The 18,171-nt window shown below is 38.7% G+C and overlaps 1 protein-coding gene across 2 annotated transcripts; it reads right to left on the bottom strand.

Moving 5' to 3' along the window:
- Positions 1-1,940: 1,940 nt before the first annotated feature.
- On the bottom strand, positions 1,941-17,148 carry GNPNAT1 (glucosamine-phosphate N-acetyltransferase 1). Of its 2 annotated transcripts, XM_023222611.1 has the most exons (7): positions 16,896-17,148; positions 13,308-13,351; positions 10,031-10,198; positions 8,935-8,997; positions 7,304-7,431; positions 6,191-6,252; positions 1,941-3,640 (listed from the first exon to the last, which is right to left on the bottom strand). In XM_023222611.1, exons 3-7 carry the CDS (start codon positions 10,182-10,184, stop codon positions 3,493-3,495), a joined length of 555 nt encoding a protein of 184 aa, XP_023078379.1. In that variant the 5' UTR covers positions 10,185-10,198; positions 13,308-13,351; positions 16,896-17,148; the 3' UTR covers positions 1,941-3,492. The 2 variants fall into 2 exon arrangements, with proteins under 2 accessions (XP_023078379.1, XP_023078378.1); XM_023222610.1 differs by lacking the exon at positions 13,308-13,351.
- Between the last annotated feature and the right edge of the window lie 1,023 nt (positions 17,149-18,171).

Genomic DNA, 18,171 nt, shown 5'->3' with positions numbered 1-18,171 from the left:
GTGGATGAACATTGAATGTTGAGAAGCACTTTAAGAGTATACTCTAAAACACTGTGGTTACACACACACAAAAAAATGATGGTCTGTACTCCAGGCAAGCCTCAAATTCCACCTCAAGTTTATTTTTAAGGATTAGTTGAGCAAGTTTGGAGTTGGAAGTGAAGAGAATCGTGTTTAAAGGAAAGGGTAGGTCATCCATAGAACAGCTTTCAGTCATTACGAAAAAAAAAAATACTTCTTTTATAGTACCATCTTCCTCCATTAGGCCTACCTGCATACTGTGCTTCATCAAATCTAAGATCACCTCACAACTACACCATTATTTTAGGCACCACTAAAAGGCAATATATGGCTAACAAAACTATGACAAACCATTGATAATATATCCAGATTTCAGATATGTTACAATGCATCTTAGTTGATGAAACAAAAATATACAAAACAGACACAGTAAAAATGACAACTACTTCATTATACCTTTTCACAAGCAAATAGTGCTCAAAAATGTGAACAGCCAGACACGGTAGCCCACACATGTAATCCCAGATACTCTGGAGACTGAGGCAGAGGATCACTTGAGCCCAGGAGTTTGAGACCAGCTTGGGAAATATAGTGAGACCCCACAGAAAAAGTTAAAGCCGGGTGTTATGGCACACACCTGTAGTTCCAGCTACTGGGGAAGTTGAGGCAGGAGGGATGGCTTGAACCCAGGAACTGGAGGATGCAGTGAGTTGTGATCACACCACTGGACTCCAGCCTGAGTGACGGAGTGGGACACTGTCTCTTTAAAAAATGTGGGCCAGGTACAGTGGCTCAGACCTGTCATCCTAGCACTTTGGGAGGCTGAGGTGGGAGGATCACTTGAGCCTAGGAGTTAGAGACCAGCCTGGGTAACAGAGAGAGACTCCATCTCTACAAAAAAAAAATTTTTAATTAGCTGGGTGTGGTGGCATGCACCTGTAGTCCCAGCTACATAGGAGGCTGAGGTGGAAGGATCACTTGAGCCCAGGAGATTGAGGTGGCAGTGTGTGGTGATTATGCCCCTGCACTCCAGCCTGGGCAACAGAGTGAGACCTTGTCTCAAAAAAAAAAAAAGAGGCTATTGTGGGTATACTGCCGGTGGGGTAGTCCTGCTCCACAAGGAGCAGTTTAAAAAAAAAAAAAATTTTAGAAGTGTTTTATGTAGCATTTTTTCATATTTACATTTACTCTCACCATATGGCTTCAAAAATCATAAACATACTCAACTAAAACTACACATCACCATTGTCCTCAATGACACAATTTTTGTATGGTGTACCTTACCTGTAATTCTATTTCCTATGGGAAGATTTAAGAGATATCTTAGGAACACTATTTAAAGGGATTTACTGAAGTGCCAACCTTGTGAATGATTTTACCTCAAATTGTTCAGTGGTAAGAAAGGTAATAAAGCATTTAGTTTTACCTTTAACTAGGCTAATAATTTTTGTTTTGTTTTGAGACAGAGTCTCGCTCTGTCGCCAGGCTGGAGTGCAGTGGCGTGATCTCGGCTCACTGCAACCTTCGCCTCCTGGGTTCAAGCGATTCTCTCACCTCAGCCTCCTGGGTAGCTGGGATTACAGGCGCGTGCCACCATGCCCAGCTAATTTTTCTTTTTAGTAGAGACAGGGTTTCACCGTGTTGGTCGGGCTGGTCTCAAACTTCTAACCTTGTGATCCGCCCGCCTCAGCCTCCCAAAGTGCTGGAACTACAGGCGTGAGCCACTGTGCCCGGCCTAGGCTAATTTTTTTTTTTTTTTTTGAGACGGAGTCTCGCTCTGTCGCCCAGGCTGGAGTGCGGTGGCCGGATCTCAGCTCACTGCAAGCTCCGCCTCCCGGGTTTACGCCATTCTCCTGCCTCAGCCTCCCAAGTAGCTGGGACTACAGGCGCCTGCCACCTCGCCCGGCTAGTTTTTTGTATTTTTTAGTAGAGACGGGGTTTCACCGTGTTAGCCAGGATGGTCTCGACCTCCTGACCTCGTGATCCGCCCGCCTCGGCCTTCCAAAGTGCTGGGATTACAGGCTTGAGCCACCGCGCCCGGCGGGCTAATTTTTAACATGGGTTTTTAATTACCAGAATTTACCTGATAAAACTACTCTTTGCCAAGGTTGTAGGACTTCTGAAAAGACAGAACTAACTTTGTTGCGTTTCACAAAGGACAGATCAGTTCGTCTGCATAGGCCATAAGCAGGTAAGTAGCGCATTCTTGGTGAAGGATTTCTGTTGTTTTGGAAAGCCAACTATAGCTGGCTGCATGGAGGGAAATCCAAAATGGCGTGGCGTGAGTCAATGGGGTGAGAAACACTGGTATTTTCTTTGCAAGTTCGTTTTACAAAGAGCACATAAAACTAAAATTTTATGAATTATGACGTAATCTAATAGTTCAATAGCAGACTCAAGAAAAGCACAGATGTGATTCTAACAGAAGACTACTCATATGAACAGGTTTAATGTAACATGGAATGCAAAAGATTAAAACCATTAAAGTATTTAATTCTTCAACTTTAAAAAATTTAAATAAAACAGGATAATGACCAGAATAGTGCCATTATAATCACATTAAAAAGTAAAGCTTCCATCAACATTTTATGAATTTGGCAAATCTAGTACATTTTTAAGTATTGTGTTTCACTCAATTTTGTGATACTCCATTTTTGAAAAAACTTAGGAGAGAGGCTTCAGATACTCATGAAAAAATAAATCAGGGTAGAAACACATATGCTGAGGTTTACTAATTCACTGTTTAAAAAGGACCTTAGATGTCCCACTAAAATTGCTCTTAGGCGTTTTTAACAAATGAATAGTTATAATTCACAGAAAAGACAAGTGGTACTTTTTAATCTACATAGACTATACTATATAAACTTTTAGTAAAATATATAAATTGTTTTAATCTTGTCAAATAATTTTCATTTCTTCTACTTCTTTAAAAGGCTGATCAGGTTGTTTGCCTGTATTGAGATGAATGTTGGACTATACTATGTTTAGTTATAATAACTAATTTATCCACCCTGACTTAATATGTGGGAAACAATATACCCCTAAGTGTATTGAGATGTTTCTTTGAAACAAAAATATTTAATTTTATGCATGTGATAAGAAACAGCCTTATTCAATGAATACTTTTTTAACTGAGCAACACAGATAGCAGACATATAACTCCTTATTACCCATACTCAAGAAATGAAGCCAAACTTTTAGAAAAATACAATGCAAGAAAAGATTCAAGTTAAAAATATATTCCTTTGGTTAAAAATCATCCCCTTTATAATATTCATCTGTAATCTAAATTCACAGCATGTCCCACCAGCCCAAAGTAATCTTCTAAATGTCATTATACTTGTAGTATTACAATGTTTTTTCAGTCCAGTATTTATGGAGGTCACTCGGCTGCAGCAACAAAATATTTCAACTCTAGGAAGAGTGTACCATTGTAGCATTAGCCCCTTTGACAATTTTCTTAAAAGATTTTTACTTTAGAAACCTCCGACACATGTAGTTTTCTTCAGATACAGTATATCCAAACTTTTTATAGAAACCAACATTTTGTGGTAGACATTCAAGGGTAATCTTGTAACAGTTCAGTTTCTTGCTTAGCAAAGTAAGGGTTGATAATAACCTGAAATTTAAAAAGGGGGGAGGGTGAGGAGATAGCATTTATTAATAAAAATTGATTCTAGTAACAATATGAATTAATGTTGTAAAACTTAAGTTTCCTTAGAAACAGGTTTAGATTATGGCTTTTCCCATTGCATTCATGTAAGTAGATAAGCATTTAAATCACCAAAGCATTTTTACTTAGAGTCAAATATACTTTTATCTAGTAATCTCCAGCTCACTAATAAATAGGACAAATACTAAACTCACCCTAAGCCCTCTTTAAAAATGAAATTTAAGGCCAGGTGCAGTGACTCATACCTGTAATCCTAGCATTCTGGGAAGCCAAGGCAGGCGATCGCTAGAGCCCAGAGGTTTGACACCAGCCTGGGCAACATGGCAAAACCCCATCTCTACAAAAAATATAAAAATTAGTAGGGCATGATGGCACATGCCCAAAGTCCCAGCTACTCCAGAGGCTGAGGGGGGGAAGACCACCTGAGCCCAGGGATGTCAAGGCTGTGGTAAGTAGTGATTGCGCCACTGCACTCCAGCCTGGGCAACACAGTGAGTCTCTGTCTCAAAAAAAGAAAAAGAAAGAAAAAAAAAAAAAAAACGAATTGTAAGATGTATGTTAACACTGAAAACCTTTTAAAAAAAAATGACCAAAATTTTTTTGTAAAACTTCTTTGTTTAAGTCTATTTAAACAACTTAGGAGCAGTCAACATTCCCACATAAAATGAGTACATAATAGCTTTGCTCTTTAATCATTTTTAAAGCTGCTTTAATATTTGTGAAGGTGTGTATCAGATTAACTCAAGATTGGTCTTATTAATATGAAGTAGAAACAAAGCAAGTCTACATCTATACGAAGTTTCTTAATGAATCCAAACCCGTTGTAAAGTGTGGATCTGAGTGCTTTAGAGTATAAAAACTATAAAAGATATATAAATTTGAAGGGTTTGCCCATGTTTGAACAGACTAAAAAAAATCCTATTTTTTAAAAAAACCAAAAGACCTTGATTGAAGTATGACTGGCTGGCTGCAGTCGCTCATGCCTATAATCCCAGCACTTTAGGAGGCCAAGGATCACTTGAATCCAGAAGTTGGAGACTAGCCTAGGCAACATAGCAAAACCCTGTCTCTACAAAAAATTAGCTGGATGCAGTGGTGTGCACCTGTAGTCCCAGCTACTTGGGAGGCTGAGATGAGAGGCTCACTTGAGCCCCAAGAATTCAAGGCTGCAGTGAGCTGTGATTGTACCACTGCACCCCAGCCTGGGCAACAGAAAAAGACTCCATCTATTTAAAAAATATATATATATATATATATATAACTAAATGGACTAGAACACAAGAAATTGGTCTGTTTTGTTCACTGAAGTATTCCAAATTAGATATCTAGAATAGCATCTGATGCATAAGCAGGTATTTAATATTTGTTAATTCCTTAAAACTCAGAAGAGCTAATGTTAAAAAGCAAGTTCTTAGGCCAGGCACAGTGGCTCCCACCTGTAATCCCAGCACTTTGGGAGGCCAAGGCAGGAGGACTGTTTGAGACCAGCCTGTGCAACATGATGAGGCCCCACCTCTACAAATTTTTAAAAATTAGCCAGGTGTGGCATACACCTGTAGTCCCAGCTAATTGGGGGGCTGAAGAGGATTGCTTGAACCCAGGAGGCTGAGCATGCAGTGAGCTGAGATTGAGCCACTGCACCTCAGCCTGGGTGACAGAGCCGTCAAAAACAGACCCTGTCTCAAAAACTAAAAATTATAAGATGCAAGTTCGTATAAAAGGGCAATAAATCAATACCACTTATTTATATTTATTTTAAATGATTTAGATAAACATATAGGGGATTATACAGTGAAGGCTGTTTCAGTATTTCTACAACTTATGAGAAGGAGAGAGCATAGAATATTCTGTAATAGTTGAACACTTCCTTTGTTTTTAAATATGACAGAGAAGCTGAGGCAAATCTGATTAGCCCAAAAGTTTATCTCCTACTAGTATGAGAGTATTACTATGGGCCGGGCACGGTGGCTCAAGCCTGTAATCCCAGCACTTTGGGAGGCCGAGACGGGCGGATCACGAGGTCAGGAGATCGAGACCATCCTGGCTAACACGGTGAAACCCTGTCTCTACTAAAAAAATACAAAAAACGAGCCGGGCGAGGTGGCGGGCGCCTGTAGTCCCAGCTACTCCGGAGGCTGAGGCCGGAGAATGGCGTAAACCCGGGAGGCGGAGCTTGCAGTGAGCTGAGAGCCGGCCACTGTACTCCAGCCTGGGCGACAGAGCGAGACTCCGTCTCAAAAAAAAAAAAAAAAAGAGTATTACTATGAAAAGTTAATAATTTCAAGATGTTACTGTCTGTAAAGAAGTATGCTTCCAATTTTCAAACTTTAAGGCAAAATATGTATAATAATACTTTATTTCTTCATGAAATTCAGTCTAACCTATTGGAGTGAGTTCACAATTAATGAAGCCAAAAAGAACTTCAAACAAGTATCTTGGTAAGAAACTAAATTGGAACAAAATTTATCCAGGGTTACCTTGTTTCTGCCTACTTACAATTTGCCAAGCTGCTTTCCTCTGCATTCATCACTAACAACAACATCTTCTACTCTTCCTCTCTGAAAATATTTACAATGTTTAAAGGAGTAAGCATTTACTTTTGTTTTTAGCTAAAACGAGTAAGAATTTACTGATAATAAGAAGTATATTTTGTAAACTTGAACTTCACAGAAACCAAATGCAAAAAATATTATACAGTGAAGGCTGTTTTAGTATGTATTTCTACAACTTATGAGAAAGAGATCATAGAATATTCTGTAATAGTTGAACATTTCCTTTGTTTTTAAATATGACAGAGAAGCTGGGGCAAATCTGATTAGCCCAAAAGTTTGTTTCCTACTAGTATGAGAGTACTACTATTAAAAGTTAATAATTTAAAGACGTTTTTACTTATTAGAGGAAATAGTATATGAGTCAACTTGTGACATAACTTGTTTTGGCTGTGTCCCCAACCTTCCCACCCCGTTGTCTTTACACAAATATTAGGATGTTGATCAACATCACCAAAATGTAACCTTTTCATGAATATATCGATCATTCTACTCCTTGCTTGCTAGAAAGTTATTTTAGATATCCAAATAAAATTAATGTCTAGTACAGAAACCCCACCGAAATTCGTAAGTGTCACAGAACACATCCCAAGTGTTCCTACCTTATTCTCACTGAATTACTTAAGGTTTTCTCTCTTTTTTAAATTTACTGTTTTATGTGAGTTATTCAGGGATGAAAGGGCACTACATGCATTAGATGTATCATAATTCAAACAGAATAATATTCTGAACCCTTTATCATCTGGAAACAAATTTGTGCTCATGTAGTATATTCAAAGTATTGTTTTTTTAAGAGTAACATTAGGGATTTTGTGCATTACTGCTAAATTGTTTGGTTTCTCTATGGCTATACCAAATTGATCCACCTTACGGAACAATTTTAGCATACAATTCATACTGTTAATACATTTTCTTTCTTATAGCTCTCAGAACACACTGGGAAAAGGGATTTCTAAGAAGCACCAAAAACCAGTGAGAAAACAGATTTGTCTAATGGAAACTCAGTCAGTTGTGCTAGAAAATACAATACCCGTCCATTTTACTTATAAGCAGCACATACCTTAGCACAGGAATGGATGAATTTATGTTCTATAATCAGAGTTGCTGTAGCAACAATCTGTCCTAGAGTCACATCTTCTACAACTGTAACATAATAATCCCCAGATTTCTTCATATGCTCAAAAGATTCTGTGGAAATTGGACAACAAACTGTTACACAGTAGACATTCAATTTTATGCAGAGCCAGAAAAATACTAGGATTAGCTGACTTAATTACTAAATGTTCAAAGCTATTTTACTATAGTAATTTACCTTCCATTTCTAAAGAAAATATTACCAAGTAGTTGAAATATCAGCAATTAGTTATCATTTGGAATATAACCTACACATTCAAAATATCTGCTAGCAAAATAAAGACTAATATAGCTATTTTAGATGAACAACACGTAAAATACAAGTAAATGGCTGATATTGCCACTTCCATGACTAATGAAAACTTCAGTTTCTTCATTTACTTTAAATAGATCTCTTTAACTTTTATACTCAATAGATATTCAAATATAACAAACCTATGCACATTTTAACAAGAGCATGTTTACATGGCTCAATTCTAGAATTTTTACTCTTTCGGTTTCAAAATATTTTTACAAAATAGATTTTAATTTTCCCGTTGTGATGGAAAGTGTTTTGTGATAACATGACTTGCTCGTTTGCTTTGAGAGCACCTTGCAAGGAGGTAAAACATATCTGTTTCCAAGTAACGTTTCCAAGTCACATAGCAAATAGGTGCAAAGATACTTCCCCTCAAATGGATTGTCGGTACTATTGCTGAAATAATATGGTTTCTCATCTAATTGATGTGCACACAAAGAAAAATTCAGGAATAAAAACTGAGGCTAATAGTCTCTCATATTGTTAATTTCTATAGTCTCATTCCAGATAGAGATCTAAAATGGGAAAAAGAAATAAATTCAATGAATGAAAATAAAAATGAGAATCAAAATGATGGTCCTCATTCTCAGGAGGGTCAAACAGAGTTCAATACAAAAATTACCTATTATAAGGAAATGAAGAATTGTAAGTCCTCAGCTATTAAATATTACTAAATATTTAGTAATGATAATAATACTTAATTTCCTTTATAACAGGAAAAAGCAGTGGTAGAGCACTGGACAGAATTAAGGTTTTATTCCTCACCGCAGCAATAACTACCTGTGATCTTGAGCAAGTCTCTGGATCTCTCTAAATTCCCATTTTCTCATATGTCTAAAAGAAGGGGGACAGGGTCGGGTGGACTGACTCTTTAAGATACCTGCTAACCTTAAACTTCAATACAAATAAACCCCAAAATAAATTTAAAGCATATGGTCTTAACTTTGATTCGGTAATGAAATTTATGTAAATATAACCACGGTAAGGGAAATACTACAATAAAAAATGAAAAACCTCTAGAACTAACACCTAGGTTCTATGGTACAGTAATTATCTAATAAAGTAGTCAGATAGTTTGCAAAACAAAGTTACTGGTACATTTGGATTCTAGAACAACTCAGCCACATTAATTTAAATAAGAAAACAGCTAATTTGTTCTTTGAATAATTTCCAGCTATTTGAACAAAAACAAGTGGGCATTAAACAAAAATGAAATCATGTTTCCCTTTATTTCAGGAAAAAGAGATTATAGTACTTACTCATAAATTGTTCAGGGCTGACAACTCCAGTCTCTGTTAGCTGACCCAATACCTTAAAAAAACCTAGTTTTGAAAAACATTTCAAATTACGAGACGAGCAAAAGGAAGACAGTATGAAAGTAAGCAATATATTAAGCAGGTGGGCTTATGGGCAATTTTTTTTTAGAACTTTCTATAATCTTTTAATTATTAGAATATAAAGTGAACCCTATTCTTCTATAATTACTACATATAACAAAAATAGTAACAGGTTTTACCAGTGCTTCTGCCTGCATAAGATGTTTTAAATAGTGCTGACCTTAATATCCAATGTTTATAGACCCAGAACATACATTATTCAATGTATTATATTTTACATTAAGTTCAATGTAAAGGGTGCCAAATTTTCCCAAATATGTGATTTGGTTTTACTTAAAGGTACAATATGTCCAAGTACAATATGGCCAAATACAATATTTGCAAATTAAAGTATAAGTAACACTGTTAAGATTACACACTCTTTAAAATTGTAATTTCTAGTGAATTTCATTAGTGTTACCTGAAATTAATGTGAAACTGCACCTGGAATTCTGAAAATCTTAACTTTTCTACACTCAATAATTAATTAGGCCAAAATTAGGCCCTTCAGGCTGTCTAGCAAAGAGATAATTGTGAAAAGTACAAAGTTGACTTTTAATTAGCAAAGTTTAAGGAAGTTAACTGGGAGAATTTACATGTTAAAAAAAGAAATAAACCTACAAAAACCCTTTCAACTTATCCAAGGAAAATTATTTCCACCCTCATTCCCCAACCAGCTTAAGATTCCTCCTTATGTGTCATTATACATGATAATTTAATTTTTGTTCATGAGAAATATTTTTGGCTTAATTAGGAAGGAGTGATGTCATATTTAACTCATTTTAAATATTTCACAGTAATATTTGGTCTTAGCCATGACACACACTCATTGGAATCGATTGTCCATCACTTTAAAAACTAAGTATTATATAAAAAAAAGTCCAAAAGTCAAATATTTTTTAAAAATTATCTGCATCATAATGTTTACAGAGAAAAATGGAAAGCTAACTCTAATTTTATACAGGATTGTGTACATTACCTCTATTTAAGTCAGCGGTACAAAGAGGCCTCAAAACCAAGCCTTCTCCAGGATGTGTTGGGGAAATGGCTGGAGAAAACGTAGCTGTATTCTGACTCCAGTCCACTTCTTTGAGTAGACTTGGGTCAAACATAGGAGTTTCATCAGGTTTCATCTTTCTAGTAAGGTCTAAAATAAAAATGTAAATATTAAGTCATTTTATTTAATAAAAGGAAAATTATGATTGTTGAGAAAGTTAATATAAATTAATGCCTCTATAAAGCATTCTTTAGCAGATATGCGAGATATTTAACTGCAACCTATCCTGAATCTAACATTAAATTCCACCACTACAGATAAATAGAAAAATCATGCCTACTATCAGATAAAAAATGGCTAAGTGACTAAATTAGTAAGTTTTAAACTATAAAATCCCATTTATTATCAGGTCTTTTTTTTTTTTTTTTTTTTTTTTTTTTCTTTTTTTTTTGACAGTCTTACTCTGTTGCCCAGGCTGGAGTGCAGTGGCGCGATCCCGGCTCACTGCAACCTCTGCCTTCTCGGTTCAAGTGATTCTCCTCCTTCAGCCTCCAGAGTATCTGGGATTATAGGCATGTGACACCACGCCTGGCTAATTTTTTGTATTTTTAGTAGAGATGGGATTTTCCCATGTTAGCCAGGCTGGTCTGGAACTTCAGACCTCAGGTGATTTGCCCGCCTCGGCCTCCCAAAGTGTTGGGATTACAGGCATGAGCCACCGCCCCCGGCTATTATCAGGTCTTTTAAAACATGTTTTTCCTTTGGGTTTGTGCTACTAATGTATAGCTGACTTTTCATGGGCTCCTAAATTTTTTACATTATGTTCTTGGATTTTATTATTGAGCCAAGAAGTCATCTGCTTCAACAGGAAATTGCAAGGGGAAAAAAAATTTTTTTTTTTAAAGTAATCTATCAGTCTTACTTGCCAAAAAAGAAAACTTTCAGCAATGCACGGTGGCTCATGCCTGTAATCCCAGCACTTTGGGAGGCCAAGGTGGACGGATCACCTGAAGTCGGGAGTTTAAGACCAGTCTGACCAACATGGGGAAACCCTGCCTCTACTAAAAATACAAAAATCAGATGGGTGTGGTGGCGCATTCCTGTAATCCCAGCTACTCAGGAGACTGAGGCAGGAGAATCGCTTGAACTTGGAAGGCAGAGGTTGCGGTGAGCTGAGATAGTGCCTTTGCACTCCAACCTGGGCAGTAAGTGAAATTCCCTCTCAAAGAAAAAGAAAACTTATTGGGCATGTAGTTTTTTTTTTTTTTTTTAAGACGGAGTTTCACTCTCCCAAAGTGCTGGGATTACAGGCATGAGCCACCGCGCATGGCTGAAAGTTTTCTTTATTGGCAAGTAAGACTAAGAGATTACTTTTTTTTTTTAAGTTTTTTTCCCCTTGCAATTTCCTGTTGAAACAGATGACTTCTTGGCTCAATAATAAAATCCAAGAACATAATATAAAAAATTTAAGAGCTACCATGTGAGCCACCATGCCTGGCCACATGTAGCTTTTTGTTTTGTTTTGTTTTAAATGAACTATGAATAGAAGATAATTGATGAACAAGCTCAAATTAATTTTTTTTGGCATTCTCAGAAATACTTTATCTTGGCTATGATAGATACACACTGAAGGATTTTGTTTTCACAGCCGATTTTCTATAAAAATCTGTAGTGTGGGCCAGGCATGGTGGCTCACACCTGTAATCCCAGCACTTTGGGAGGCAGGGACAGGAAGATCACCAGAGGTCGAGACCAGCCTGACCAACATGGCAAAACCCTATCTCTACTAAAAATAAAAAATTAGCCAGGTGTGGTAGCAGCCACCTGTAATCCCAGCTACTTGGGAGGCTGAGGCAGGAGAATCACTTGAACCCGGGAGGTGGAGGTTGCAGTGAGCCGAGATCACACCATTGCATTCCAGCCTGGGCAACAAGAGTGAAACTCCATCTCAAAAAAATTAAATAATTAAAATTAAAATGTATAGTGTAAGTTTCTCAGTTACATCTAAGCAGCTTAAAAATAGCTGGTGTTTTTCATGCTATTGAAAAGTGATCATGATATTTCCCCCTCTTTTTTGAACATTTAGAAATGAGCAGGTTCTCACTTGTTGTAGTGTTTTAAAACTGAGACTAAATAGCAGAGAAGTAACGATAGGAAGGAGGAAAAACAAATCATATAAAGCATAAAACTGGGGCCAGGGGGCTTCTGTGCAGCACAGAATTGCTGAAAGAAACAGATGCTTCCCAACAATTAAAAGTTGAGTATTCCTTATCCAGAATGCTTGGAACCAGAAACATTTCAGATTTTGGATTTTTTTTTTCAGATTTGGGGATATTTGCATATATATAATGAGATATCTTGGGGATGGGACCCAAGTCAAAACAAAATTCATCTGTGTTTCATATATACCTTATACGGATAGGACAAATATTTTACACAATATTTTAAATAATTTTGTGCATGGAAAACTTTTTGTACATGAAATCAGATGTGGAATTTTCCACTTGTGGCATCATGTTGGCCCTCAATAAAGTTTCAAATTTTGGAGTGTTGGATTTTTGGATTAGAGATCCAAAAAAAGCAGTCCCCAACTTATTTCTATATCCAGTTAAAGAAACCATATTTTAATGAGAGAACAATTTGCCCAATAACCTAACTCCCAATTGTTCCTTATTGCATAAGTCACAGTATGCTTTAGGGCTAATATTCTTAACTTTTCCTTAAACTAGTAAGTTTCTGCCTGTGTAATCCTATGTAACCATATAAGCAGTGCTACAATATAGTAGTTATGGGAAGGTAGTGTGATGTGATGTAACAACAGAAGTTAACACTTGCTTAGCACTTCCTATGTGCTAGACTATTGAAAGAACTTTACTAATTCATTTATTTCAACCATCCTACAGGTTAGGTGTGGTTATTATCTACAGTTTAACAGATGAGAAAATGTTAAATAACTTGCCAAGGCCACAAAACTAGTGAAGCCAGGATTTAAACCTAGGCATAGAAAGAGCATGAGCTTTGGATTCAGACCTGGTGTTCAAATGTCAACTGTGTGACACGTACTAAGGTAATTAAGCTCTTAGAATGTAGTTTCCTCTTTTGTAAAATGGAGATGAAATTACTGGGAGAATTAAATGCATGACTGTATGCAATCAAGCACTTAGCAATACCTGGAATACAGCAAGTACTCAATAAGATACATGCTAGTTAGCAATAAATTTAAAATTCAAGTTTATAAATTCTTGTTCATTTTTTTCACCTTTATTTTAATTCACGAATCAGGCACTGTGCTGGTTACAGGGACTGCAAAAAGAATGACAGGCTGTTATGTTTATGTTATACCAAAAGTTAGCATTCTTGCATAGAAAAGAATAACGCAGTTTATAATGTAGACTGCTGAGAGGTCCCCCCGGCCACACACACACACACACAAAGGATTCAAATTATGCTGCACACACTATACCTAGTTCTAACAATATTAAGGAAAATACAGAAATTGTGATAATCAAGCAGTCATTTCAAATTTAACAAGTTTAATATCCATTCAAAATAGGTTTTTTGTTTTGCTTTATTCTGTTTTGAGACAGGGTTTCACTCTGTTACCCAGGATGGAGTGCAGTGGTGCAATCATAGCTCACTGCAGCCTCGAACTCCTGGGCTCAAGTGATTCTCCTACCTCAGCTTCCCACATCAGCCTCCCGAGTAGCTGGGACTACAGACTTATACCACGCCTGGCTAATTTTTGTATTTTTAGTAGAGTTGGGGATTTGCCATGTTGGAAAGGCTGGTCTTGAACTCCTGACCTCAAGTGATCCTCCAGCCTCGGCCTCCCAAAGTTCTGGAATTACAAGCATGAACCAGCATGCTCAGCCGAAACAAGTTTTTAATAGATGAATTTGAATCCATGTGTTTTAGTGTTTTGTCTAAATTGGATCCTTGAGGTTTTTGTGTGTACTCTCATCTGAAAGGTAGGTAGCAACATTGTTTTTCAGGTATGTAGATAAACAGGCTAAGTATTTATTAATAAAGTGAAATGTGTACAGTATTAAAAACGTAAATTCCTCAAGGCAGCACACACACTATTTAAACATTTTGGTCACGCTATTAAACATAGTTGTAAATACAAAGTTCAAAGAAAACTCAAAAGAGAATTTAAATCAACCTTAACCACATTTAACTAGATTCCTTTTTCCTATAAAGTCTGTGTTTACAATAAAAATGTGGTCTAGAAAACATGAAAAATAGGGTTAATAATTTTCATGAGAGGGAAGAAGTATACAGGAAAACAACTAGGATTATGAAGCCCTTAACTAATGAGTTTTAACCAGGAAATACTAATATTTTCTTGTACTTTAGAGACAGTCCTATTCCACGAATGATCATAAAAATAAATAATATTGGCTAACACTTAATGAAAACTTTCTATATGTTAACTCTTAAAAATACAATGAACGATGTATCATTATCCCAATTTTACAGATAAGGAAGCAGGCACAGTAACTTGCTCAAGGTTACAGTGCCAATAAGGAACAGAGTGAGGATTCAAAATGAGGCAACAGGGCCAGCTTCAGAAGCCCCTGACCTGTGCCGTTACAGAGGGCACACTGCACTTAGTTTAATACCCTGCTGCCACTGTTTTGAAATTCTTAATTTTTTAACAAAGAACTCTGCATTTTAATTTGGATTACTACAGATTACTTAGCCAGTCCTGCTAGGTAGTATGACTTCAGACTCTGCTCTTAACTATTACACTGAAGGTGCACTAGAGTAGATATATTCCCTACCTTATTATTGTACAAGGGTTAAAAATTAAGTCATAAGCAGCACTTAGAACCTACATTTGGAAAATGGGAATCAGACTAGTCACATTAAACAAAGCATTCCAGATTGAAATAAGAATCTATTAACCAGGCAATCAGAAATTAAGATCAAAAATGTTTTTATGGGCTCTTCTACAAAACAGAGCCATACTGAAGGCCCACTTTAGCTCACTCTGTCCTCAAAATGGTAAAATTCTGCTGGTGCCCAACTAATGTACTGGGCAAGGTGAAGCAAGATATGACTTGAAACCCAGTTCCAAAGGGTTTTAGAACATAATTAAATAAGTAACTTTATATAAATAATCTTTTAGCATCTTCAGGTGCCCAGATACTGCAAAACCAGGAAATTTCTGCAAATAAAATTGCACAGTTGCATGAAGCAAAATCTCGTATCATTAGGATCTTTAAAGTTTTTAGATTAACTTTAAAAAGTATAGTAAACACTAACCCTCCTTAAGTATTCCTCAGAACCTTTTCTGATTAACTGCTAAATTAGCGGGCGTTTAGAAGACCCGTTTAAGCCTAACCCTAGCCCAATAATGCCTAGTGAATGAATAACGAATAAGACTTACTTGTAGGTCACATTTCAGAAAATCCAGAAGGACAGAAAAAAAAAATTCCCAAACTGACACAATACCGCGGAAAACATACAACAAATTCATTTTTACTAGTCATCACGTCAATTTAATATTTTTTCACTCAATTGAATATTTTTAAACAAAATTTCAACTATTTGGCTTCTGAGCCTCGGTATCAGATTGGAATACGAATTGGGGAGAGAGGCTGCTGCTAGAAGCAACCAACTGAGAGCAACAAGTAATAGACACCGGAGATGAAGATTTTAAAAGTCGATCGACAGATTTTAAAAACATAATCTAAGGCCAAATCTAAACCACTATGTATTTCTCAAGAGCTCCTGGGGCACCTTCTAAGTACAGGTGAATGGGGGAGGGGCAGACTTCGGATTCCTCTATATTCATTTTATAACAATTTCGATAACAAGAATCCATTCTGAATCTATTTCGTTAATGATTTTTAACACACCTGGCCATGTTTATTAAACTGTGTAACTGCATGAATTTTCAAAAGTATTTTCTGATAGTTTATTTGACCTTTACAATCTAGGTGTTATTCCCAGTCTACAGATGAGGAAGCTGGAGAACCTGGAACTCCCAAGACTTGCCCCTTAGGTAACACAGCATATAAGTGACCTGGGGCTAGAATCCTCTTGTTTTCGCATCTTGACCTCGATTACCATCCTCAGCAGACCCCAATCTTCACATCATCATACCATACAGCTAGCGTTCTCTCCCCTATTTGGCAAATCCTGCCTAAATTTCTTGAGATCCATTCTAGGATTCGTTCATGAGGGATTATCCTAACAAAACGAATCGTATAATCGTCCGTTCAATTTTGTATGAAAATTTTACATTAGTTTGGCTTACATAAACATCACTTCCTACAACAGAAATCACAGTACACTACTCGGTGTTTCTAGAGGTAGGAGCCTGGGAAAAGGAGACAAAGGATGTCCCTCTGTACCGTGGGGAAAGCGCCGACCTAGTCGGTGCGGAGGTGGTCTTCGGAGCAGCTGCCTCAGTGGCTCCCGACCACCGTGGGATGCGCCCGGGAATAGAAGAGAAGGGGCCAGGGACATTCGTGCCCATTCAAAACCGATGGCTGCAGAGAGCGCGACCAACTGTCTCATTTTTCCCACGCCAAAGTCTGGGAAGCGAAGTTCCGACCCCAGTCCCAGTTCCAGTCCTGCCAGGCCAAGACCCTCGTATGGCCGGACCGCTGGCCATCATCGTTAACCTCTGCTCCAGGCGCGCGTGCGTTCAACTTCCTGGGACCCGCGCTCCACACCATGTGCACCCAGCTGGCGAGGATTAACGCCCGGCTCCTCCACCCCCGGGGGCCTCGCCGGGGCACCAGTCACACCTGTTAGATAAACCTAAAGGCAGGCCCGCCCCAGCCCCCAGGACACAAGGTCCAGCTCTCGAGCCCCGGCCCCGGTCCCTCCTCACCCGTAGAGGCCCCGCGGTCGGCGCTCCTTGCCAGGCGCGTCGGACTCTCCCTCACCAGGGTGCACAGCACCGGATCCGGATCCGGCTTCAGCTCCAGCCCCACCTCCTCCTCCACCGCCCGCGCCACAGTCGGGAACCGAGGCCCAGACGTGGCAGCGCCAACGCCTCCACCCCGCCTCTGCCCCCTCCCTCACGCAGGGCCGCGCACAGGCGGGCGGAGGCGGAGACGGAGGCGCGGGCCGAGGCGCCACCGGCCCAGGCCCAGCGAGCGAGGGGCGGGTCCCGGAGAGCGGGGGCGGGACCCGGAGGACGAGGGGCGGAGCCTGAGGTTCGCGTTGGCGCCCGGGGCGGTGGCCGCCGGACCAAAGCTGGGCTCTCCCGGCTCCTCCTCCTCCCTCCACAAGGCCTTTCCCACCGCGTCATTGTCTCAGTTTATCTGCGTACGTCTACCTAGCAGTCAGCCCAGCAGCGTAAGTGGTGACCAGTGTGGGCCTCTTTGATCCTGAGACTCGACCACTGGCCCTCTCCATTTGTCCCTTGTTGCCCTCCCTTCATGATTCAATCCATTAATTAGGACTTTTCCTACCAACTGGCAGCTCAGAGCTCCGCATCCCCAGGCCTCTGAGTCACAGTTCCTGCCTTCATGAAACTAGGAGTTGGGGCCACTGCATTCTACTCCTTCGAGACTATTGTTTCATTTCTCAGTCCCTCAAACCCTTTATTGGATGAACATGGAGTTCATGTTCATCAAATAAAAACTGCAACAGTTTTGCCGCCCGGGAGACATTTGACAATGTATGAATCATTTTCAGCCTCTCATCTGGGAGAGAGGTGCCATTGGAATCTCCAGATGGTGGAGGGCACAGGTGAGTAGAGGCCAGGAATACTGCTAAACGCCTTACAATGGGCAGGACAGCGCCGCACAACAAAGAATTACCTGGCCTGAAATGTCTGGAGTGCTGAGGTTTAGAAACCTTTCGTTAGGAGAAGAAAAGGGACTTTTTTCAGAGCCCCATTTCTGACGTGTCTTACCTAAGTAGCACTTTGTCCCTATTTTAACAGATAAGGAAACAGAGGTTCAAAGATGTTACATAATTTACAAAAGTCTCGTAGCTAGTAGCTCCCCTTCCTTGCCTTGTATCATAATTTTTGATTTATTGAAATCGCAAAGTATTTTATTCTTAAGCAATAGTATTCAAAGAACTGCATAGATCGTATACCAGAAATTATATTTTTTGCTCATTTGTGAGATTTAAATTTCAGTTAACTCCTTTAC

The sequence above is a fragment of the Piliocolobus tephrosceles genome, chromosome 6 (genome assembly GCF_002776525.5).
Source record: "Piliocolobus tephrosceles isolate RC106 chromosome 6, ASM277652v3, whole genome shotgun sequence".
Classification (NCBI taxonomy): domain Eukaryota; kingdom Metazoa; phylum Chordata; class Mammalia; order Primates; family Cercopithecidae; genus Piliocolobus; species Piliocolobus tephrosceles.
This window is presented reverse-complemented; position numbering and strand designations above follow the sequence as displayed.